Raw genomic sequence first — 24,844 nt, 5'->3', positions numbered from 1 at the left:
ATGTTTAAACAAACAATAGGTAATCTGAATCACAGTTGATTTTATTCACTATAGCCAATTCTAAAAATCAGATTGTACTTGAAGGGTAATATCTCTATAAAAGGGATAGCTCACCCAAAAATGGGAATTCTGTCATCATTTACTCATCCTCATGTCTATGTATGACTTCTTTCATCTATGAAACATAAACGTACATATTTTGAGAAATGTCTCATACTTTTTCATACAATGGAAGTCTATGGTAACCAAAACTGTCATTCAACATTCTTCAAAATATTTTCTTTTGTGTTACACAGAAGAAGGAATTCATACAGGTTTGGAACGACATGAGGGTGAGTAAATGATGACAGAATTTCCATTGTTGGGTGAACATTAACAATGTTAACCAACCCCCCCCCCCAATAACTAAACCATTACGGGGCGGAACATCACCGCTTACACTTTTAACACAGACAGCACAACCGGGCACAGATTGAAAGAAGAAAATCTTATACGATGTGCTCGAACTTCCCCTGAACATTTTTGTTGATTCATCTAAAGTGTTCACTGCGGGAACCTCTGGACCAACTTTATGAGAGTCGACTTACAAGGTTTGAAAACTCTTTTTTTCCAGATCGACAGAGGTGAGCATGAATTTGTCTTATATACTGTATTATAAAAAGGAGCACGCTATGCTATGCCTGTTTTTGATAAATCTGCCTTCTGCAAAATTAACTACCGACTTTAAATCCATTGGTCCGTATATGTAGCTAACAGTCGCTAACTAAAAATCCACCTGTGTTTGTATTAGCTACCCGCGTGTTTGTCTTCAAACGTTTATCAAATTAATCAAATCTTAAAGACTCGTGTAGGCTACTAACGGAAGCAACTTTATAAACACCATTTTCTCCCTTCTCGTCGATTTTCTCCCTCCTGCTCGTTTTTATTAGCACAATATTTATTCTAGTGTCAGTGCAATATAACCTACCCAAATAAACGCTGAATAGCGAATTTTCGCGAGCTTGACGTCCTGAAGCACTGCTGAAGGACTCTTGAACAGGTGTGCGTGTACAAAGCTGAGTAGTGTTTTAGGCAGGGGAGAGTGGGGACGGTTGCAACAGTTTTTGCATTTCCTTCAGTTTATCAGAGACGGTTTGAATTGGAAAGCCAAAATTCTAATACATTAAAGCCACATCTGTCAGCTACCCACCTACACTGCTGAAACGTGTACATATGATAATATACATACAATGTATAGCTACTTGAATAGACAAAGTCAAATGTTGCAACTGACCCCATAACAGGGGACAGTTGCAACATTCATTAATATGTAATTAAAATCATTCTTAAATATAATTTTTCAATTTCTTTATTTTATTTGTGCACAGATATGATCTCCAATAAGTTAGACTGGCTGTATAAAAACAAAGAATAGTAAATGGGGGGGAAAAAACTTTCTAGAAACAAGTAACAACGATATTTTGGTTAATTATTACAATACGTTTGAACTACAAAATATTAATTAAATCAAAATCAAGACACTAAAATTTAATAGTAGCCTACTTCTGTGGCAGTTTACTGAACTGGGTTGCATAAACATAGCCACAATATTAAGACAGTTTGACTAACTAGCAGTTAACCAAGTGGTAATCAGTTTTACTTTTCAGATTCAAATTAGACAAATCTACCATTATTTATTAAACTGACTTTATAAGTAAGTGTGTGCGCGTGCATGTATGTGTGTGTATGTATAATGTTTGTGTGTGACAAAGAGAGGGTGAGAGAGAAGGAAATAAGTCCACATTAAACTAAATGATTAAAAAAAATTACTATTTACTAAAAAAAAAGGTGAAATACCTGATTATTGAAAGGGGTTCTTTATTAATCCATAAAATGACAATTTTGCAATTTTATGGCAAGCTTTTACATCAATGTTGTGGTAAGGAACAGCATGTTGGGACAGTTCCAACAACGTGTTTTAATTGTCCCTACACCAACAGCCATGATAAAACTTCTTATACTAGCTTGACACAAGATCTTTGACATGTCAGCTATGTCTTTACAATGCTTCACGCAAACAGCTTAGACAGTATGACAAAAAAAAAATTTACTTAAAAATTTAATTTTTTACCATGAAAATTATTTTTTGAAGAAGGAATGGTCACATGTGGCTGCTTTCTTCCAGGAAGGATAAGGGGCTAATTGAGCATGTGCAGTATGAACTGTAGATCATCCTGATTGAAGAAATAAGCCATGTTGCCCCTTGTTGCAATCATGCCCACTGTCCCCTAAATTATAAACAGAAAAATTGTTAGGTGGCAAAAAATGAAATGAAAATCCTGCTATGCAGATGAAACATTGAATCACTTAACAGAACTTGGCAAGGAACTTTTTTTTCTTTCCTGTAAAAATCCTGCTATGCCGATGAAACATTGAATCACTTAATATAATTCGGCAAGGAACCTTTTTTTCCGATAAGGAAGTAAAGACAATTATGAAGGGTCTGTTATAGAGGGCAGAGCTACTTTAGGTTAATAATTTCCTTTTTCATGTCCTTGGCAGAAATATTGATTTGCGCATTGTCACATGGCAAATAGGTGTTTAATTATTACTGTGCATAAGCATTGCACTCTCATTAGGACTCTTTAAGACATTTTGACTGACTATTCACTCTTTCCGAAAGATGAAGTTGGAAGGTTTATTGTGGATTGCTGCTTCTTCCACAAACCCAGACTTTGAAAAACTACAGGTTCTCATGTAAAAGGTAAAATATTTATTTTTTAATTTGTGGCATGCAGTATGATCTTTTATAGTGTAAAGAAAATGTAAAATAAATAAAGTATAACTATAACTATTAAACAGGATGTTTGCCATATTTTCATATTCGCATAGCAACATTAGGATTGATTTTGAGATATGCTCACATTTTCAAAAGTCAGCATTAGACATTGTTGTGAACAACTCTTTAAGACATTTTGACTGACTATTCACTCTTTCCGAAAGATGAAGTTGGAAGGTTTATTGTGGATTGCTGCTTCTTCCACAAACCCAGACTTTGAAAAACTACAGGTTCTCATGTAAAAGGTAAAATATTTATTTTTTAATTTGTGGCATGCAGTATGATCTTTTATAGTGTAAAGAAAATGTAAAATAAATAAAGTATAACTATTAAACAGGATGTTTGCCATATTTTCATATTCGCATAGCAACATTAGGATTGATTTTGAGATATGCTCACATTTTCAAAAGTCAGCATTAGATTAGTGTATTGTGAGAACATTACGTTTTTTTCCAACAACTGAAAACTGACACTGACTGATTCACGACTGAATAGAACCATTTATTGTCTGCCAACTTCTTTCTCATTTCCTCATTGTCAGCCATGCTTACATAGCTATTACATATATAAGTATGTTCCTGTGGCTCAGTGGTAGAGCATCGCGTTAGCAGCGCAAAAAAGTTTGTAGGTTCAATTCCCAGGGAACACACACACTGGTAAAAAATGTATAGCCTGGATGCACTGTAAGTCGCTTTGGATAAAAGCGTCTGCTAAATGCATAAATAATTAAGTAATAATAATTATACTGTAGTTATAATAATTTCTTATCCTTTCCAGTAAACACGGCATATTTAAGTGAATTCTGAGCTTGATTTGCTTGCTGCACCATGTCCATGTCATTAAGCATCCTTATTATTCTAACATAAATTCAAATGCTGAAACTGAAAGGTTGGGTTGCTAATAACGGAAATATTTTTCCATATCCTTTGTTTCAGATCTAAGCAAAGCCCACGAGAATGTTTGTTTCACTGGCTTTGCTTCTCAGCCTCCAGGCAGTTGTGCACATTAAACCAGCTAAAGCCAAGCTGCCCTGTACAATAACATCTGATAGGCGTTCAGCAGACTGTAAAGGTCTACGGCTGGACCATGTGCCTATAACAAATCTGCCTGCCTCTCTGGAAGAACTCGACCTGTCTTTCAATACCATACAGGTCATCAGCAAACAAGATTTTTTCAAACTTAGTCATCTGCGAGTCCTCAAGCTTAATTTCAACAACATCACTCTGATTGTGGATGATGCCTTTCAGGGAAACATTTTTTTGGAGAATCTAAACTTATTTAATAACTCTCTGACAGAAATTCCATTTAAAGCTCTTGAGCCGCTCAAAAATATGAAGGTTTTAGAAATGTCCAATAATTTGTACACTCAAGCATCTCTGGATGCTTCTTTTTTGAAGTTCACCCAGTTAAAAGTGCTGTCCATTGGTGGATCCCTGGTCAGTAGTTTGGGAAGCCGTGACATTTATGTGTTGAAGTATATCTCATTGGACAAGTTTGCTATTAAAACTGGCACTGGTTTTAAAAGTTATGAACCTGGGTATTTCAGCTACCTTAACACAAAAAACTTGTGGCTCGATATAGCGTTTGACAAAAACCCAGATATACTTCCTATGATATTGAAAGATCTGGCCAATAAGACTTTTGATGTGCTACGTTTCCGAAACCTTTTTGAATTTCAGTACTATACTGGTAAACAGGATATTTTTTATGGCCTGCGGTATGTAAAGACTCAACTCCTAACCTTCTATCGAGGTAAATTCAATGAGGGAGTTATGAGAATGGCTCTGGTAAATGTGGAAATCAGTTCAATCAAAGGCCTGGAACTGCTGCTCATCGACTTTGCTCGTTCACAGAATAGAACACAGGGATCCAGTGTGACGAACTTGACCTTGGAAAAGCTTGTGCTCTCGTAAGTTATATTAACTTCTATATTTTTCAATGTTGATTTAAAAATGCTTAAATATTTATCCTAATGTTAAGGGTTTTTTTTGTTGTTTTTGTTTTCTATTGTATGTAAGATAAAAAAAACAAACGTGTATATTTCAGGAACTGAAAACCAGATCCTTGTTAGAACCCTTTCCATTTTTCCCAAAAAACAAAAACGGGATCGAATTACGTTTGTTGTTTTTACCATTACATTGTAATAAAATACTCTACTAAGATACTGTTTTTTTTGTTGTTGTTGTTTTTTTGTGAATCATCAAATACAGTACATGCAACTTACAATTAACTGTGGGACTTAAATCAGTGAAGTCACTGACTAGTTGTTCATATGATAAAGATATACGTTATGTGGTATTTTTCAGTGGCATTTATTAAAAATAATATAATGAAATATGTTACCACATATTTCCTGGTGTATATCTTAACTAGAAGTCTTCTTAACTTTTGCAAGAAATTCTTAACCTTTATTTAACCAGGAAAACCTCTCTGAGAATAAAAATCTCTTTCATGGGAGTGTCCTGGCCAAAATGGGCAGCGATACAATTAGTTTCATCACAAATTTACAAAACAAAAACAGACCAAGAACACTTAAAACAATTACATATCATTGAGTCATCTTCCATTTGTTCGAATAACTGTTTTAAAATTATCCAAAGACAGCAAAATTTGTAATTTCAGTTGAAGAAGATTCCAGTCAGACGGAGCTGCATACATAAAAGCCTTCTTACCCAGTTCAGTTTGAACAAAAGGAACAGAGAGAGAGTATAACAATTTTGAGAACGAAGGAAATATCTCAAAATTTTTTCAGTTGTATAAAGCAACAAAGATATGGAGGCATCATCCCCAAGAAGGCTTTATAAATGATTAAATACCAGTGCATTTTTCTTCTGATAGACAAAGAAGGCCAAGCTACTCTGTTATACAAAGTACAAATTCACTTCACTTTCACTTTGTGTTGTCACAGAACTTCTTGTACAGCAAGTGGTGCAACTACAAACTCTTCTTTGCCCAACAATTAGTATATTTATTTCTTAAAAGTACAAAAATAATTGTTAATGGAACCATCAAGGAATCAGAATTATTAAGAGGAATTGGAACAGGAATGGTTTGTGTTGTCACAGAACTTCTTGTACAGCAAGTGGTGCAACTACAAACTCTTCTTTGCCCAACAGTATATTTATTTCTTAAAAGTACAAAAATAATTGTTAATGGAACCATCAAGGAATCAGAATCATTAAGAGGAATTGGAACAGGAATGATTAAATTCTTCATGATTCTCATTCCTACGTATAAATCTGTATGTATTTTTCATCAAAGAATTCTCATCGTCTTAATTGTTTTGATCTTGCTTGCTGTTTTGTTCTACAGGGACATCAGTAATCCAGATATAATGCGCTTCGACTGGAGCTTTACCTGGCTTAATCATGTCCGCCAATTCATTGTATGGAATGTGAACTTCAACAGCGTGCCGTGCGATTCGTGGCAGGAGATGAAAAGTGTTGAGCTTCTGGACATCTCTAACAACCAGCTGAGGGACAGTTATATTTATAACCCGCTATGTGACACTAGAAACACACTACACAAGCTTGAAACATTCAACGTCAGCCGTAATCGACTCACCAGCCTCAGTGACTTGGCATCTCTGACCAAAGACTTTGTCAAGCTGACTACAGTCGATATGAGCCACAACCAGCTGCAATATATGGGAAATCATGCCTGTTACTGGAGACAGACCATTACCAATGTAATCGCTCATCATAATAGTCTGACGAGTGACAGTTTTAAGTGCCTTCCCACTTCTGTAAGCTTCCTCGATCTTTCATACAGCAGCCTAGACAAGCTTGACATGGACTATTTTAATAAGGCATCCAATCTGACTGAGCTCCTCCTCAGCGGCAATAAGATCAAGTTCATCCCTTCCGGCTGGAGGAATCAATACTTGAGGACGCTCGCTTTAGATGGAAACTCTTTTGGACTTGTTAGCATGAGTTCTTTTAAGGACATGCCTAGCCTAAGTGTCCTGACCGCAGGCAACAACCCTTACCACTGTATCTGTGATCTCTATACGTTCATACAGGAAACCACAAACAAAGGCATGGTGACCATCACAGACTGGCCAAACAACTACAAGTGTTACCATCCCGAGCATCTTCTCAACACAATGGTATCTCAATACTTCCCTGGTCATTTAGCCTGTAATATTACACTCGTTATCATCATCTCTGTGTCAACAACAGTGGTCGTTGTCCTTGGTCTCATGCTTCTGTGCTACATTTTTCACATGCCATGGTACATTAAAGCTACATACCAAATCATCAGAACCAAGTACAGGGCCCATAAAGAAGGTTCAGGTCAGGCTGTGAACTACACCTTTCATGCTTTCATCTCTTACAGCCACGTGGACGCAGACTGGGTTCGAAACCAGCTGCTCCCTTGTTTAGAGAATTCTAAGCCTCCTTACCGCCTCTGCATCCATGAAAGAGACTTCACTCCAGGGAAGTGGATCATTGACAACATCATTGAAAACATTGAAGATAGTCACAAGGTGCGTCCACACACATTTATGTTCTTCAAAGATGCCTGTTTACAAAAGAAACATGCAATGTCAGCATTCTTGAAATTGTTGGAATAAGGATTATCCAAAATCACAAAAGTGTAGTTTGCATATAAATATCTAAGCCTTCGAATTATAGAAGCCTATTTCCATCTCAAAGTAAAAAAATAAAATGTTCATTATATATCTCAGAATTGCAATGTTATTTCCCATAACTATGACTTCATATCTCACAGTTGCAACATCATATACTACCAAGTGTAGTCGTTAGGATTTTAATTTTTTTTTTGAAAAAGTCTCTTATGTTCACAAAGGCTGTATTTATTTGATAAAAAATATAGCAATAAATATTGTGAAATATTATTAACATTTTAAATAATTCATATTTGATTACATTTTAAAATGTGGCTTTTTCATGTGATGGCAATGCTGAATTTTCAGAAGCCATTACTCCAGTCTTCAGTGTCACATGGTTTTTCATAAATTATTCTAATATGCTGCTTTGATGCTCATAAAACATTTTTTTATTATTATTAAGGGTAAAAACAATTGTACGGTTTAATATTTTTTTGTGGAAACCGCAAATTTTTTTTTTCAAAGGATACTTTGATGAATAGAAAGAAGTTATTTGAAATAGAAATCATTTGTACACAAATGCAAAAGTCTTTACTGTCACTTTTGATCAATTGATCCTTGCGGAATAAAAGTATTAACTTCCTTAAAAAAATCTAACTTCAAACATTTGAACAGTTGCGTGCAGTGTGATGCAACATGACTATTCATCATATCTGACACTTGTAACTTTATATCACATAGTGTAACTTTATGTCCCGGTTTCATAGACAGGGCTTAGCCTAAGCCAGGATTAGGCCATAGTTCAATTAGGACATTTAAGAAATGAAAAATGTAAAAAAAAAACATTACTGGTGTGCATCTTGAGACAAAACAAAGGCACTGATATATTTTAAGATCAGTCAGAGCAAGTTTCTTTCATTTGAAACAGCTCAGACTTACATTTTAGTCTAGGACTAGGCTTAAGCCTTGTCTGTGAAACCGGGGGTATATGTTGCAAGTGCAGCTTTATTTATATTCTTAACTTTATATTACACAATGTGACTTTATTTCATATTGTAAATTTCTCACAATTACTTTATTTTAATTTCTTTAATCTGAGGTGGAAATTAGCTTTCATATAAAATAACCCCTAAAAATAAATTAGAGAGCAAATAAATCAACAAAATAGGGAAAAAAGTGCTGAAACACTTTATAAATTCCCAAACAGCATCCTAACATGTTTTCTTGTTATTAAGGTAATCTTCGTGTTGTCACGGAACTTTGTGAACAGTGAGTGGTGCAACTACGAGCTCTACTTCGCCCAACAACGGGCCATTGGCAAGACATTCAGTGATGTCATCCTGATTCTGAAGGAGCCCATAGATCCCACTTCCCTTCCCAGTAAATACTGCAAGCTCAAAAAGATGCTCAATACCAAAACCTACCTAGAGTGGCCCCAGCAACCCACAGAACAGAGCTTTTTCTGGGTCCAGCTGAGGAGTGTTCTGGGCAAACCAAACATAGCGAGACAGCGTACGACCAGCCGACATAGCCGCCTGTCTTCAATGAGGTCTGTTTCCCTGATTGAGCTGCCACAGGACCAGAGTTCTGCAGATACTAAAGGTACAGATGAAGATGGCCACTAAATCAATGATCAGCCTTCTAATAGATGCCAACAGACTTTAAGAGAACTTGCTTGAAGGACATAAATAATATATTAGTGGCAGAGATGACCAAACAGAACATGCATCTTTTATTTTCCCGACATTCAAAATAGGACATGCATTATGGTAACTGATCTGCAATGATGTTCAGCTAAGAATCGTCTAAACCGGTTTGTCTGACACTCTGACTCATTGGTTGCGGAAAGACTGGAAAAAGATAATTCTGACTCATATTGAACATATTCAATATATGTAGGCAAAACAAACAACTAGCGAGATCTAGACAGTCATTTACTGTAGCCCATAGCATACACAACAACACACACGCTCACTCTGACAATCAATACAGCTCTATTTACTTTAGTATGCAAGTATATATACTTATCTTAATTAGGGTAGTGAACTGCAATACTGTTCCCTCACCTTATGCCAGTATCTAATTATGTCATGAAATAATGTTTTAATATATTTTAATGAAAATATTTAACATTTAAAACAAAAATTATTTTGTAAATAGACTATTTTCAGATTGTATACATCCACTTTCTTTGCCAGACTTTTAAATGTCTCTCATTTTTTTAACACACAAATGTATTTTGTATCTGTGAATTTGTGATTAAAAATGTGATACCTTCTTTTTTTGATTATTCTACATGAAATGATAAAAAACTAATGGTGTTGTCAGGACTATGAATAGATAGATAGAGAAACAGATGCTCAGAAAATCATTATATGATCAAGTTGCCATGGTAACAAAATAAAATAGTATAATTCTTGTAAAAAAAAAAATATATATATATATATATAAATCTAGGCATAATATAAATCTCAAGGCAGTTTGAATATCATTTCACTGTCATTTCATTATTCTTTATGATCTGGATTAAGCATAACCTGTGCCCCTCCCTCCAAATGTGATATCCCCATAGCTAACTTCACATTCAACTCCAGTAATGATATTTTTATGTCTGATCTATCTAGTTGTAAATCATGAATCATAAAATGTAATTTACTGAACAGATGGATCCTTGCAAATAAATAAGAAGCTATGACGCATCATGTTATCCGATTTGCAGCTTCATAAGTTTTACTTTCTCACATGATTTATTTCTCCGTGGAAACATTCAGAGTGATAAATGTGGCGGATGTTTAGTCATCACTATTTTGTGTGTGTTGGTGTGGGTGATGCTGCTTTTACTTTAGTGTTATTTTAATATCAGTGATATAGTATTACAGTTTTTGTTAATATTTTGAAGTAGTTTTTATTTTTATATTTTCTGTTTGTGCTTTACTTTTAGTAATGTAGTTGTTTTTGTAATTTTAATTCATTTTATATAATTTACATTAATTTGTATTTATAGTTTTAATTTATTTAGTTTGTTATGTTAGTACTTCAGGTTAAGCTAAATGAAAATGAAAAATGTAGCCTGAAATAAAATAATATTATAAAGTTTTTTTATATATTTAAATTGATTTTAGTTGTTTCTTTTGCTTCAATAATGGAAATGTTTTTGTTTTAAGTTTAGTTAACAATAATAACAACAATTGCAAAAAAAAAAATATTCAAAAACAAATACAGTTTTATGTCATTAATAGATTAATTCTAGTCACATTTATTAGTGTGATAATGAAACACCTTGTGCTGCCAGAAACATGCCTCACTCCACCTCATAACATTGCACAACATCAGATTCCTTTAGCCTGATATCATTTGACCTGGTTTAAACCTTAGACTGAACCAAAAAAATCTTTTAATAAAATGAAAAGTGAGTAGGCTACTTCAGGTGAGATCTGAGATCGAAGGATGCCAGGAATTCACTAGTTGGCCTCGAGAGTCATGCTTCAAGTTCCAGCACATAGGTAAGCATAGCATAGCCTCACACTTGAGTCTTTCCTGACAAATCAGCAATCATCAAAATCATAGCTTTGTGAATTCATTGTATCTTTGACTGGGTTAGTGTATTAGTCAAAGCCATGGCACCTGGTTGCACTATTGCTGCGTTTGATAAGGATCACACCGACACAGCGAGTAACATCAACTTATCGTATCTTTTTACTTAACTTCTCTGTTTCAGACCCCAGTAAACGAGCACATATATTGGTCAGGCATGACAGAATGCTTTCAGCACAATCAAACTCGATGCATCACTGAACACTAACTCGATGCATTATCAAACAACACTTGTGTGAGAACACAACCCCCCCCATGGGGTTTCAAACATGAAATGTTGACACAAAGTCCTGTAAGTGCCCTGGGCGAGAACAAATGCGGACAGGCCGTGGAGAAACACGGGGATAAGGCTGGGCAGCCTGTGATGGGCAGGCACACATCTCAGCTAGCAGGTTGATAGGCATGTCTGGAGCCTGTGCAGGAGCTATCTGAGGTGTCAGCTGAAGCTCTGGGGTGTCCTGCCAAGCTTGGGGTATGGCTTGAGGTGTGATGCCTGTTGCATGTGCCGGGGGTGGCACTTTGCGGAGGCGGCTTGCATGCCACTGTGTGCTGTCGCTGAGCAAGAAGGTGGCTGGGCCCAGCTGATGAGTAACTTGGAGAGGGGCAGACCAATATGAAGCAAGTTTGTTGTCTCTGTGGGGTCTGCGAACCCTGACCCAATCTGCGGCCTTAATGTCAGGGACCTTAACGCATGCTGAGAAATCGAATTTCTGTTTCATCCTCCTCTGCTGGCGGGTGACAGAGGCCCTGACTCTCGGTAGTGGTTCCTGAGGTAGTGCGGGGCTGAGCCTGTTGAGGGGAAAGTGGAGCTCACAGTCAAGCATGAGGAAAGCTGGAGAGACCCCCGTCGTAGAGTGTAGGGTGGCCCTATAGTGCAGCAGTGTGTGATGGATGACCCGTGAGAAGGTCCATCCCTGGAACAAGTGCGCTCTGAGAGTATTTGGAAGGCCCCAGCAGGAAAACAGAGAGTCCAGGATGTTATTTATGACCTGAGCTAGAGCTGGTGGCAATGAGCTCAGGCCATTTCAAATGCAGGTCATAGACAACCACTAGGAAGCGTTGGTGATGAGGAACTCCGTGTCTCACCACATATGTCCAGCTACAGGTGGTCCAAGGACTGTGATGGCCAAGCAAGAGGTTGTAAGGGTGGGGGGGCCTGGTGACCAGTCTTACCACTCAAGAGACGGGCAGCACAGTCTTTCACCAGGGCCTCGATTTCTTTATCTATCCCTGGCCACCAAACCCAGTCTCTGCAGTGCTGCTTCAACTTCACAATACCCAGGTGGCCCTCGTGAGCCATTGCAAAGACACGTGCACATAGGGTGCTGGGGATGACTGTGCAGAGGCTGCGTGCCACACAGGTGTCGGTTTATTCTGGAAAATGCTGCCAGCCCCTCTGGTACCTCCTGAGGCCAGCCATTCAGAATATAGACTCAGAGCTGAGAAAGGACCGGGTCCTGGTCCGATGCCTCCTTCAGTTCTTGTAACGATACGACGGCCTGGAGGGTTGTGTGTAACATCTGGACAATGTCCCGTTCCACCTGGTCCGTGTCGATGTATGTGTGTGTGGTGGGGTGTGGTGGAGCAGAGCGGGACAGTAGATCGGCCACAACATTGTCTCTGCCCGGGTTGAACTTCAGGTCAAAGTTATACTGGCGAAGACGATCGAACCAGCGGTGTAACCACATCATCCAGGTAAATGGCCATCCCCGGTATACCAGCTAACACCGACACCATGATTTTTTGGAAACAGCTGGGGGCGGAGCTGAGTCCGAACGGCATACGCGTGTAAGTTTCTGCTGTAAGGGTGGAGAGGCACTTGTAGGTAGCCCTGTCTGAGATCCAGTTTAGAGAACCATGGAACTAAGCCATGAGCTCTTCTGAGGTAGGCAGAGGGAACCTGTCTGGGATCACTGCCTTATTCTCCTCTCGCAGGCTGACACACACCCGTAGGGCCCCTGATTTCTTCTGAGCTACCACCAGGTTTGAGACCCAGGGCGACGCATCCACTGCTTCAATAATGCCAACATCCAGCAGCTGCTTAAGCTCAGCCAAGAAACCATCACAGAGAGCCAAGGGAATGCGTTGGAGTGGTTGGATGACTGGTTTAATGGCAGGGTTCAGGAGAGGTTGATGGGTAAAAGCAGTAAGGCAGCCCAAGCCTTCAAACAGGGATGGCCACTTTTGCTGCAAGGCTTCGTGTCAACTAGAGAAAATCCCAGAGCCGAGAACAAATCCAGACCCATCAAGTTGGCCCCGCGACGGGCAACATGGATGGTAAAGCTGGGCACCATCTTGTTGCCATACCCAACGGTCACTTGCAAGGAAGTCAATCTTTGAGTCGCCATAGCCACAGAGTGAAGCAGAGGGTGCCAAAAGTGGCAGTGCTCCGAAAAAAGTGCTGTATGTGTGCATATTCAGGAGACACACTGGCACCAGTGTCGAAAAGCAGTGGGATACACACATCATTTAGGTGCACTGAACATGCTTTAAACGAGACTGGTCCAGAGTAGACATCGTCAATGATAGTGGGTGTTTGGGCTTACACAGCTGGAGCGGAGCAGCAGACTGAAGCAAAATTATTGCGTTTACCACAGTTGCGGCATGTTTGGCCATGGGCTGGGCAGTTCTCTGGTGTCTTTAGCGGAACAGAAAACGTTGCAAGAGAGCACTCTGTGGGGCTGCAAAGTGTGCGGTATGTAGTTCCACGGCTGTGTCATAATCACTTGTGGATCCATCTGCAGCACCCGGCCTGGATGCTTGCGTACTCACTTTCAGATTCTGGGCCGAATCAACCGGACCAGATGCGACAGCCGTAACTTGCCGACACTGAGGCATCTAAGCCGGACTCGGCCTGTTGCGCAGCACACCAGACTTAGCACAGTTGCATTTCTATATCTACTGTACATTAATATTTCATTTAAAATTAATAACGTTACCTAAACAAAACGTTTACTTTCATTTTAATTATATAGATTATAATACATAAATAACATGACTTAACAAATCTATAAACATCTCATTATTATGAAAGCAATTTTAAAGTCCATTAAATAACTAGCTTGACCAAGCTGGCATGAGGAAAATGTATTTACAAAACAATTTATTTACAAAACCATGCAATTACAGCAAAAAAGCAGCAGTTATACAATAAGTGTAGATAAAATATTTAACACATTTTGCAAAATTACCCATGCATTTACTTGAATGAATGAGGCATTTATATGTACACTTGGACTGTAACATTTAATAAAGGTTAAAACATCAATTTAAAAGGTGTTTTGAGAAACACATTGGTAAATGGCAAAGTTTTTGAATTAAACATTTTGTACTTGGTAAAATAATTATTACCTAACTGTTACTATGAATAATTTTTAAAGGTAATCAGTGAATACTGTTCTTGGTTGTTGCTCATTGTGGGTCATTGTGCAGCATGTCTTTCCTCATCTTAGTCCAGTGAGTTCTTTGCTTGGGAGCTTTCATTTCTGCACCTGTAAAGAGTAAATAATGCACAAGTATCTATTACTAAATGTCCATCTGAATGCACCAAACTGAAAGTAAATGTATATATATTGTATCAAAGCACATGTTGTTTGAAAGACTATTTACTTATTATTTTCCCATTTAATTCTAGCACATTAAGTGGCTGTGTCCAGTATGATTGAAATGTAAAGTGTGTATCATCCTAATTAAAGAGATAGTTTACCCAAAAATGAAAATCATTTACTTCCTTTGTCGTCTACACGTGACAAACCTGTTGGTTTTGATTACCAGCATTCTTCAAAGTATCTTCCTTTGAGTTCTGCAGAAAAACAAAAGTCAGGGGTTTGAAAAAAAAATTGAGGGGGAATTGATGTAATAATGTAAATGATGACAGAATTCTGGGTTAACTATACTTTTAAGTAAATTAGTAGAAACACTTTTCACTAGTTATCACTGTGCAGAAAAATAACAGTGAATGCCACAATAAAATGCTTGAAAAATACACATTCAATAGATCCATAGCTTCCTGCTGGTCAGTTTGTCTCCTTAGTTAAGATTCCCCCAATTATTGCAGAAAACATTATATTACATAGTATAATTATGGTCAGTGCAGACATGTACTTGAACTTACTTTCTCATGGACTAACTGCTCCTTGCTAGTCCAGCCAGAGAAGTATAATAAAGATGAAGTCTACTGTCTGACTCCAAGCACTGCTCGCTGTTCACAGCTGTCTGAGGAACTACTGCCATTTCTTCTGCGATGACACTTCTCTTGGTTACTAAAAAACATTGCTAAAAGACATTTGTGGCTCATTTAAGAGAAATATTCAGTTATTCCTGTATGTTTCTACATGCTAAGTGAAGCAGCAACTAAAGTAGCAACAAAACTGTGATTCTGTGTTTTGTTGTAGTCAGTTACATGTGTTTTGGCAGTGGTGAGCACCTGAACATGTAAGTCTGCTTCCATTTAGTAACTGTAAAAGCAGGGCACAGCTACTGCATATGATCTCAGACATATTGATGCATATACATTTGATTGCAGCAGTACATTGCCATCGTAGAATCACTGCAACTAGCTTATTTAGTTAAATGAGATTATTTGAAAATAACGTTCTTCTACAGAATTATAATAGTAATAGTACAAACAGGTCCTCTTCACTCTAACATCTTTGAAGTAATTACATTCATAAAAATAAGAATGTGGAAACTAAAACTACAAACCTTTTTCCTTGTATGCGCTGGACCGTCATCCTCCTCCTCTTCTTCATCTGTTTGTTCGCGGATCGGAGTGTTGTTCGTCAAAGTTTAGTGCAGCGTAAACATTCTAGAACAGGGTTCCTCAAATCTTACCCTGGAGGTCCAACGTGCTGCAGAGTTTAGCTCCAACCCTGATCAAACTCAGCTAGCTGTGATTTTCTAATGATCCTGAAGACACTGATCAGCATGCTCAGGTGTGTTTGATTAGGGTTAGAGCTAAACTCTGCAGGAAAGTGGATCCCTGTTCTAGACTCACATAACTGTACTTAGATCAAAGATCAAAAACATCTCGTTGATTTATTAGCTTTAGGTGGAGCATAACGAAAGTTTTCTGGCAAATCAGCAGTCACGCACGCGAATTTAACCTTTTGCAAGCTTCATTATGAACTTGCTAACTAAAATGTAAACGAGAAATTTTTAATCAAAAGAATCCCATACATCCAATAATCCAGTAAATAATCCATCGTGATTTGCTGTTGTCACAGCCCAGAGCACAGCACAGCACAGCACAGCAGACTGACGGAATTGCAATTCGGTCCTACAAATGGCGGCCGCACCACTGTGTGACGTCACATGAAACCCTTGAATAGATATGTAAATGTAGATGCCTCATTAGCACTGTTTTAACCAGACGCCATTCACCATAATAATCAATGGATCTTCGAACATGCCACAATCCTAACGTCTATGGTTCCGCTCCTCTCTCGCATTCTCACCTGTTAAAAGTTATCCTGTTTCTTCGAGAATTTAAATCCCGGCGGTTTTTACACGACTGTGCAGGATTGTGGCATCTTCGAATATTCATTGATTATTATGGTGAATGACGTCAAATTGCGAGATTGCGGACAAGTCTACGTGCTTGGAGCTGTAGAATGAGGCATCTACCTATACATATCTATGGCTCCGCCTACTTGGCCATTTCCCCCGCACAGGTGAGTGGACGCTATTTAATGAATGAGAACTTCCAGCGCTAGTTGCCACTTCTTTGTCTAGGTAAGTTGATAATGTTGTTTGTTTTTGACTTACTAATGTTATGCTGATTACAAGAACTGTCTGAAAATATGGTATATACGCCATTAATTGCTAACGTAAAGTTGACAATGGTTTAAGAATAAATGCCACTTAAAGATCATTATTGACGTCAAAGGGTAATATAACGAGAGTCTTTTATTTAAGAATTATTACTTAGAATATAGATAACTCTCCGTGTAATACGAATGAGGCAGTGTTGGCATCTTAATAAGCACTACATAGGCTACTCGCATATTGTGACCAATATGAGTTATTCTTCTACCAACTTTAATAGCGCTGAAGGAAAGTTGTCGTTCATTGGCTCATTAGTGGATTGTTTTACAGTCTAAATGTTTTGATATTAATGTCTCATTCAGTGATAATGTCTGCAATATTGACCGATTCTCTATGAGACTTTAGATTTAATAGCTATCTAATATTAAATAGGCTAAGGCCTACCTGTCTTAATGGTGGATAAACGGTCTCAGAGCCTTTAGTTCATACAAAAGACCAATTGAATAATTGATGTATACCTGTCTTCCATCTCCCTCATGATTGTCATCAGCTTGCTCCCTCATATTAGATTCCTCAGTGGCTGTGTAACCTAGAGGGATGGCAGGGCCCCTGGGGTCAGCAGGTGTCTGTGCAAACAGTACATGCTTTTAAGAATCGAAAAGGGCTCAGGATTTTCACAAAACCGTAATTATGAGTACATTTTCATGCAATTATTGAATACAGACAATTAATTTAAATTAATATGAGCATATAGTCCACTAAAAACCCTGCATAGATTCTCAGGTGTTCAGATGTAGACTGTTGGACTTGGAGTGTTAGACTTATGAGATTGCAAATATATATATTTTTTCCAGAATATATTTTCTAAAGAGGAGAGCAACAACATGGTTTCTAAACTGGAAGACGCAATGGAAGGCCTGATTAAAGTGTTCCACACATACTCTTCCAAAGAAGGCGACAAGTACAAGCTAAGCAAAGCCGAGCTCAAGAGCTTACTTCAGGGAGAACTCAGTGACTTTTTAGCTGTACGTTTTAGCCATATTAAGTTAACATTGATGGCTCCCATGCATAATAGAAAAATAACTGTGTGTCCTGTTGTAGGCGAGTAAAGACCCCATGGTTGTGGAGAAGATCATGTCTGATTTGGATGAGAACCAGGATGGAGAGGTGGACTTCCAGGAGTTTGTTGTGCTGGTGGCTGCTCTCACAGTGGCGTGTAATGAATTCTTTGTACAGAGCATGAAGAATTAAATGTCTTCCATGTCTCTCTTCAGCTGTGTGAGAACATTTTGTAAATGTCATTTATTAGAAATAAAGACTCTAGTGACATGCAGACTAGTATGTGTGTGTGTGTATGGAAAAGTTTTGGAAGTGAACTGTCAAGTGTGCACAAGATGCAATGTTTTTAATTAGAGCCAGTGGTTCTTGAAGGCTGCAAGATTACTTAATGATTTACAATAAGACAAAACCAGCATTAAAAGGAGTTAAAACGCATTATCAAGATTTAAACTGACATTATATTTATTGTGTAGTTCTCTTGACCGTTTATTCTTATTTAAGAACCAGTAGGATTCCCACTGTATTGGGGAAAACCTAAATATTATGAGGGAATTTTGAAAGCGTGATTTCCAGACCTGGAAAAAAATCCTAAAAGATCTTGGAAATGTTAATGAATATAAGCTTAAGCTCTAAAATATTTTATTTGGTAAAAAAAAGTATGGTAGTATTAAAGCATGTAATTTTAAACCCTAGTAATCACAAATGACTAGAAAAGTCATGTAAATTAATTGATGTAAATCCTGAAGAACATTTCAGTTATTAATGTCAATGTAATTATGTAATAAAAATAGTTATTAAAGTTATTTAAATCGTTTTATTGAATCAATTTAATCAATACATCACCCCTTCTAGTTTATATAAAGTTTGAGAATTAGCATCTTACTAGAAATATCATGGGGCTTTCAAAAACGGTCTTCTGAAGGTTTGACCTGATTTTGTCAAGAGTGCCATCTATAGGTTAAAAAGACATGGCCTTTACATTAAACTTTTTATTTACAGATATAGCGTTCATGCACCTGCGATCATACAGTAGATTCTGTGTCTGAATGTATGTTTTTTGTAATAGAGGTGAACCATAGACGATAGCACCTTTGCCCACTGTTATATAAATCCTGTGCCTTAAAAACAATTAGAGAATTTTATGCAATAAATCCAGTCTGACAACTATGAAAAAAAACTGTTTGACTGTCATGTCTTTTTATTAAGGTTAAAAATATTAAAAGTTTAGAATTTGGAAGAAGTGTTTCCCTCTCTCCAATTCAGACAAAAAGTGACTGACAATGAGCCATTAATGAGTCCCTCTGGAAAATGAAATATCAGACCTCTAATTTCAGTTCCCAAATGTCTGATGGTCTGTGTAGCGGTTCATTTAAAGGCATTTCATTCATAATATGTTACTGTTAATCTAATTATGTGGTTGTGATTCAGAACTTGGATTCCAACATCTTGTTGCATGTTATTTCATTCAGCTCTGTGCTTATTTGGGCTCGACGGCCACCAGTACCAGGTTTCGTGGGGAAAAAGCAGCATCAAAAAGTGGGATGAGTTTACTCTGGAAACCTAAATATGAAAATACAAAGATGAATTATAATTATACAATAAGAGAATTTTGAAAGACTTATTTCTACACCTGGAAAAGTGATCATAGAAAAAAGACATTGAAACTTTGATGAGTTATGTCAAGATCTAAAATATTTTATTTGGTAGATACTGATATTTTTTAATTAAAAAAAATCCCTGTAATCACAAATGAGTAGAAACAGCATGTAAATAAATTTTAAATATTAATCATTAAGTTATTGAAACTTCTGAAACTATGGGATACTTGTATCTCTGTTAAACAATGTAAAGATAATAATATTACATATTACAGAATTACATAACCAAGCATGTCAGAAAAATACAGTTGTGTCAAAATAAGCTAATTTGGTAATTTTAATTCCCTCTCGAGTGACTGGCTCTGTTCTATGTACCTCTCTCTCCTGCAGGAAAATCATTCTGTCGAGTAACACTACAGTTTCCACCACAGGTGCAAGGAGAAGAACCAGACTGAAGTACGCCACCACTTTACCCTGGTGAGCTAGCATTGCATCCACACTGACAGGGTCAAATGGGAGATCAGTGGGTAGGCCCACCCGTGGCCATGCCAAACAAGCATACCTGTGATAAAACAAAAGATAATGTTATAATGCAGAAGTCTAGTATCTCAGATGAACTTAAAATAAGAGAGTTTAACATGTGTCATTGAGATTTATATTATTTAATTTAACTCTGTAGCAGTGGTTCCCAACCCTGGTCCTGGAGGCACCCCAACACTGCACATTTTGCATGTCTCCTTTCTCTGACACACCAATTTCAGGTCTTGGGAGTCTCTACTAATGAGCTGATGATCTGAATCAGGTGTGTTTGATTAAGGAGACATGCAAAACATGCAGTGTTGGGGTGCCTCCAGGACCAGGGTTGGGAACCACTGCTCTATAGAACTAGTTTTTATGTTCTAGGAACTGAAGCTCATCAGTGAGTCACAGATATGCCAGTCCTTTAAAGATATTATTATTCACAAATGTCGCAATAAAGACACTAACTCTGAAAATGACTGGGCTTTCCTAATAGTCTGAACTCCCGGTCTGCGCATATGAGGCCTCTCTGTTCTGATGATGCTTTCTAAGATGGCTCTGTAGCAGTGTGTTCGCAGTAAGCCGCTCTCCTCTCTCAGATGATGGAGATAGTCCTCTATTGCATGACATGCACCCTCTCATGTCTTATACGACAGCTGGTACCCTGGTAATCCATGTACCCAGTCACTCATAGGATAATCATATTCTGAACAGGAATCTGCCACTGTGTCTGAAGAAAATGGGGGCTGGAAAAGCCCTGGAGGGTTTGGGTTCTCCTTGGTTGAGATTTTCATGTAGCAGCAAGCGACAGATGTGATGACCTGAATGTGAGGGCAGTTAGCGAAATGACGCAGAAGTGTAGAGCTAAGATCTCCAGAAGCATGAAGACCTGTAAGGACAAAACTACCAGGTTGTTTGGCACCACAATCATTAACTGGTACAGTTTTACAGGTAAGCATTTCGGTTGTCGTCCCTGATGGGAAAACCCAACTGTTTATTTGTGCTACAGAGTCTAAAGTATTAATAGCAGTTTTTGAGTCGGCAGTGCATTTTGTAACTCCTCTGCTTTGGTTTGGCATGAATGCGGCTCTAGATGCAGCTCCTCCACCTGCTGTTTCTTTTCAATTGACCCAGTGGTTACTCCAATACTGTCACTTTCAGTTGCTATCACACCAAGCTGCTGAATGAAGACATCCCATGAAGCCTTTGGGTTGACCCAGCCCACCACATGACGAGGAGAATGAAGACTTTGAGCGTTTCCTGACTACAACAGAAACACTGATGAGAATTTTCACAGCACATCCAAAAAAACCTGTGGTTTACACACACACACACACACACACACACACACACACACATATATACAGTGGGTACGGAAAGTATTCAGACCCCCTTAAATTTTTCACTCTTTGTTATATTGCAGCTATTATTTATTTCTAATATATATATATATATATATATATATATATATATATATATATATATATATATATATATATATATATAGTAATCCAAAATAAAAAATGACTTCAAAGACATGGTAATAATGCAAGCTTAAAAAATGTATCAATCATTATGTAATATCAAATTATCAAAAGGATAATATTAATAGATTATTTCATAGAATAATTTATGAGGGTCATACCTTCTGATTCTCTTTGGCGAGTGTCAATAGAAGTATCAAATTTAGTAGCCATGGGAACAAGGTTAGGGTCAATTCCTGTGACATCCAGGCAGAGTCCAAAAGACAGAAACCGTGTCAAATGGCCCTGGAGGGATGGATCAAATTAAAGTGAGTAATTTGCATATTTATAATATAAAGATTGAGATATTTACAATAAGAAAATTAAGCAAGACATTACTGTACCTGCTCAGACCTAACATCAACCACACACTTACAGTTGCCTGATCACACAACTTCTTGATCAGCTAGAGACGGTTCAGCAGAAGAAACATTTTTGAAGAATCTTTAGATTATCAAATAATCTTAATGGAGTCATTTCTTTAATAATGGCATTCAGAATTTTTCCACAATGACATTACATGCAGTATAATGTACCCATACCGTGCCTAGTTGGCGGATTTCGTGCTGCTTCTTGGGCTTGACGTGTTTACGGAAAATGTGTCCTAACAAAGAACTCTGACTCTGGTTCAACTGAAACTCCTCTGCTGCTGCACCTGTGTCCTGACTGTGCCCACCTGGTGCTTTACGTGGAGACGAAAGCGCATGTGCTGCTGTCCGCAGTGCCAGTAAGGAGAGAGGCCACACAGAAGGGTACCTAAAAGACAGAATAAATACAACACCTTTCAAATTACTTCCATTGATATGTTTACAATTTAAAAGTTTTTTTTAAAACTATCATACGTTGCACTTTTTAAAAGAAAGCCACTACATACATTTCAAGGAGTTTACCTTTATACAGTATAGGGTTGTTTTAATTAAACTAAAACCATGAAAAAAAAATCTGTTACTTGTAGTAAAAACATTAACAAAAATAAAATAATATACACAACAATTGATTTTATTGCAAACCAGTCGTCTAGGAAACATTTACTTGATGTACTAAAATGACTGAAATAAAAAATATCAAAATTACAGACATAAAAAAAAAAGACAAAATTACTACAACTTTAAACTAAATTAAAATGAAAACAGAAAAAAAAAAATTCAAAATATTAATAAAACCCATAAAAGCATCTCAATGATACTAAAATAACTCTGGTACAATACGTAATTTTGGTATTGTGTTCGACCACCACTTCATGTCCAATGTAATATATTGGTCCCAAAGCCAAACTAGTTTTTGCAGACACTTTCATCCAAAGAAATTTCCTTGCATTCTAAGTATATATTTTATCACTTCATGCATTCCTATCTATCTCAAAGCTTTTTCTACAGGCAAATGCTCCTCATGGAAAGTGGATTTTGAGCAATGTCTCAAATTTCTCTTAAATTAAGGCAAGGTGATGTTAACATATAAGAGTAAACTCATTTACCGCCTGTCTTTAATCTCTTTATCCAGCAGCAGATCAGCGATCTGTGGGGGTGCAAGATCACCGAGGGCGTCCTGCCAGCTCACAGGCAGAGTATCCCACAAACTCTCACTGAAGAACTCCTGCGTGGACGGAGAAACAGATACACTTTCACATGTACATAAATATTTCAGCTGACAGAAACCCCACGGCTCAACTTTACGGATTTATTCGTTTACTGTTACACTCGCACTTGAATGCTTGACAAACATCAAAACATATAAGTTTATAATGCACAAACACTGAAATAGCAGAAGTTGTTGATTCATTACTATTATGTAGGAGTCTGATATGTGTCTGTAGGTTGACAGGAGCGAAATCAGCTTTTCAGCTAGATCTCTCTGCCCCTGCTCTGAAAAAGCCGCCACAAACATTTCTTCAACACTAAAAACACCATGCAGATTAAACTAGGTGCGCTTTAATACTCCGAGTAGCCATTTCATTCAAATTAATTAGGAACGTATTGAGACTTGTGTTTACATGTAGCGATCGACCCGTGTTCTTCTTCTGGTGTTTTATGGCGGTTTGGCAAACCAGCGAAAAAGGTGCATTACCGCCACCTACATAAATTTGGAAGAAAGAAATACAGAAGGGAAAAGAAAGAAAAGAAAAGAAAACTAGATTCTATCTATTGTTCCTATGTTTTTCAGGTATTTAAACACATTTTCTTGCACTCTTGATAGCCTCGACCCATTTCCTAACAATACTTTTAAAGAAATATTATCAACTCCCAGCCATCCTAATTCTTGAATTAATTGAAATCTCTCCCTTTCATATGCAGAACACTCAAAATGAATATGTTTCACTGTTTCTAATTCTCCACATTTGTCACACTTTCCCGATTCATGCTTACCTATTTTATAAAGACTATAGTTTAATGCTGTATGTCCGATTCTTAGTCTTGATAAGATGACATCTTTCTTCCTATTTCCGTATCTTTTCCTCTCATTTCCAACACACTCCTGAATCTGGAAAAGATGTCTTCCTTTAGACCCATTATTCCATAACTGTTGCCATTTCTTACTTACTTCAAATGATATCACTCTCTTGAATTCAGCTTTACTTAAAGCTAACTTAATTTCTATTTGTGTATGATTTAATGCTTTCTTTGCAAGCAAGTCTACTTCCTCATTTCCATCCACACCCACAAGTGCAGGCACCCAGAGGAATTTTACCTCTATCCTTAACTGCCGGAGGAATTGCTGGAATAGCAACAGAAGGAGCAATATCAAGGTCTTTCAACTCCAAGCTGTTTGCCTCCTTCCTTACTACCCAACCAAAGCTTGTAATTTCTTTGTATTCATATTCCCAACAATCTTTCAGAATTAGTTTAACTGGATGGTTTTCCAGATGTCCCTTTACACCATACCAGTACCTTAATCTCAGCTGAAACCTACGCTGTTCTAGAGGCAATTCTCCCATTTCAACTTGTAATGAAGCCACCGGAGAAGATCTAAATGCTCCACAGCAAATGCGCAAAGCTTGATTTTGTATTACCTCTACTTTTTTAAGTAAGGTTTTGTTCGCAGCACCATAAACTACATTACCATAATCTATATTTGACCTAATCACAGCACCATAAATAATTTTCAATGACTGACAGCTTGCCCCCCACTCAACTCCGGACAAGCACCTTAAGACATTTATTCCTTTTTTGCATTTTTCTATCAATTTCTGAATATTAATTTTAAAATTTAATTTAGAGTCCATCCACATACCCCAAAATCTTAGTACATTTACTTGTTCCAGCTGATAACCATACATTTTGACATTCAAATTTGGATTCTTTTTCTTTTTCGAAAAGCATATTACTTGTGTTTTTGCCACAGAAAACCGAAAACCCCAACAATTCGCCCAATTCTCCACCTCATTCACTGCTTTTTG

General features: G+C 37.5%; 2 protein-coding genes and 1 pseudogene across 5 annotated transcripts; 2 read left to right on the top strand and 1 right to left on the bottom strand.

The window, feature by feature from the left end:
• The first annotated feature begins 447 nt into the window (after nt 1–447).
• Nucleotides 448–9,571, top strand: tlr18 (toll-like receptor 18). Its single transcript, XM_016289208.1, has 4 exons — nt 448–623; nt 3,754–4,727; nt 6,131–7,307; nt 8,627–9,571. The coding sequence occupies exons 2-4, from the start codon at nt 3,775–3,777 to the stop codon at nt 9,014–9,016; spliced, it is 2,520 nt and encodes an 839-aa protein (XP_016144694.1). The 5' UTR covers nt 448–623; nt 3,754–3,774; the 3' UTR covers nt 9,017–9,571.
• A 6,806-nt stretch (nt 9,572–16,377) lies between these two features.
• Nucleotides 16,378–18,084, top strand: LOC107598020 (protein S100-A1-like). 4 transcript variants are annotated; one of them, XM_016289261.1, is made up of 3 exons: nt 16,378–16,657; nt 17,606–17,797; nt 17,853–18,084. In XM_016289261.1, the coding sequence occupies exons 1-3, from the start codon at nt 16,598–16,600 to the stop codon at nt 18,000–18,002; spliced, it is 402 nt and encodes a 133-aa protein (XP_016144747.1). In that variant the 5' UTR covers nt 16,378–16,597; the 3' UTR covers nt 18,003–18,084. The 4 variants fall into 4 exon arrangements, with proteins under 4 accessions (XP_016144747.1, XP_016144748.1, XP_016144750.1 ...); XM_016289262.1 differs by having other exon boundaries at nt 16,393–16,657; nt 17,606–17,776; XM_016289264.1 differs by having other exon boundaries at nt 16,649–16,718.
• A 643-nt stretch (nt 18,085–18,727) lies between these two features.
• On the bottom strand, nt 18,728–23,464 carry LOC107597980 (protein RRNAD1-like; annotated as a pseudogene).
• Between the last annotated feature and the right edge of the window lie 1,380 nt (nt 23,465–24,844).

The sequence above is a fragment of the Sinocyclocheilus grahami genome, unplaced genomic scaffold, assembly GCF_001515645.1.
Source record: "Sinocyclocheilus grahami isolate Dianchi unplaced genomic scaffold, SAMN03320097.WGS_v1.1 scaffold242.1, whole genome shotgun sequence".
NCBI lineage: Eukaryota > Metazoa > Chordata > Actinopteri > Cypriniformes > Cyprinidae > Sinocyclocheilus > Sinocyclocheilus grahami.
Note: the sequence above shows the minus strand (reverse complement) of the source record. Positions and strands in the feature narration are given on the sequence as shown.

Excerpts from the sequence above, each read along its gene's own strand:
- LOC107598020 (XM_016289261.1), top strand. The coding sequence starts at position 16,598 with ATGAGGCATCTACCTATACATATCTATGGCTCCGCCTACTTGGCCATT. Across the intron at positions 16,658-17,605 it reads TGGCCATTTCCCCCGCACAG|AATATATTTTCTAAAGAGGA; the intron begins GTGAGTGGACGC and ends TATTTTTTCCAG. Across the intron at positions 17,798-17,852 it reads TACGTTTTAGCCATATTAAG|GCGAGTAAAGACCCCATGGT; the intron begins TTAACATTGATG and ends GTCCTGTTGTAG.
- tlr18 (XM_016289208.1), top strand. The coding sequence starts at position 3,775 with ATGTTTGTTTCACTGGCTTTGCTTCTCAGCCTCCAGGCAGTTGTGCAC. Across the intron at positions 4,728-6,130 it reads TTGGAAAAGCTTGTGCTCTC|GGACATCAGTAATCCAGATA; the intron begins GTAAGTTATATT and ends TTTGTTCTACAG. Across the intron at positions 7,308-8,626 it reads ACATTGAAGATAGTCACAAG|GTAATCTTCGTGTTGTCACG; the intron begins GTGCGTCCACAC and ends CTTGTTATTAAG.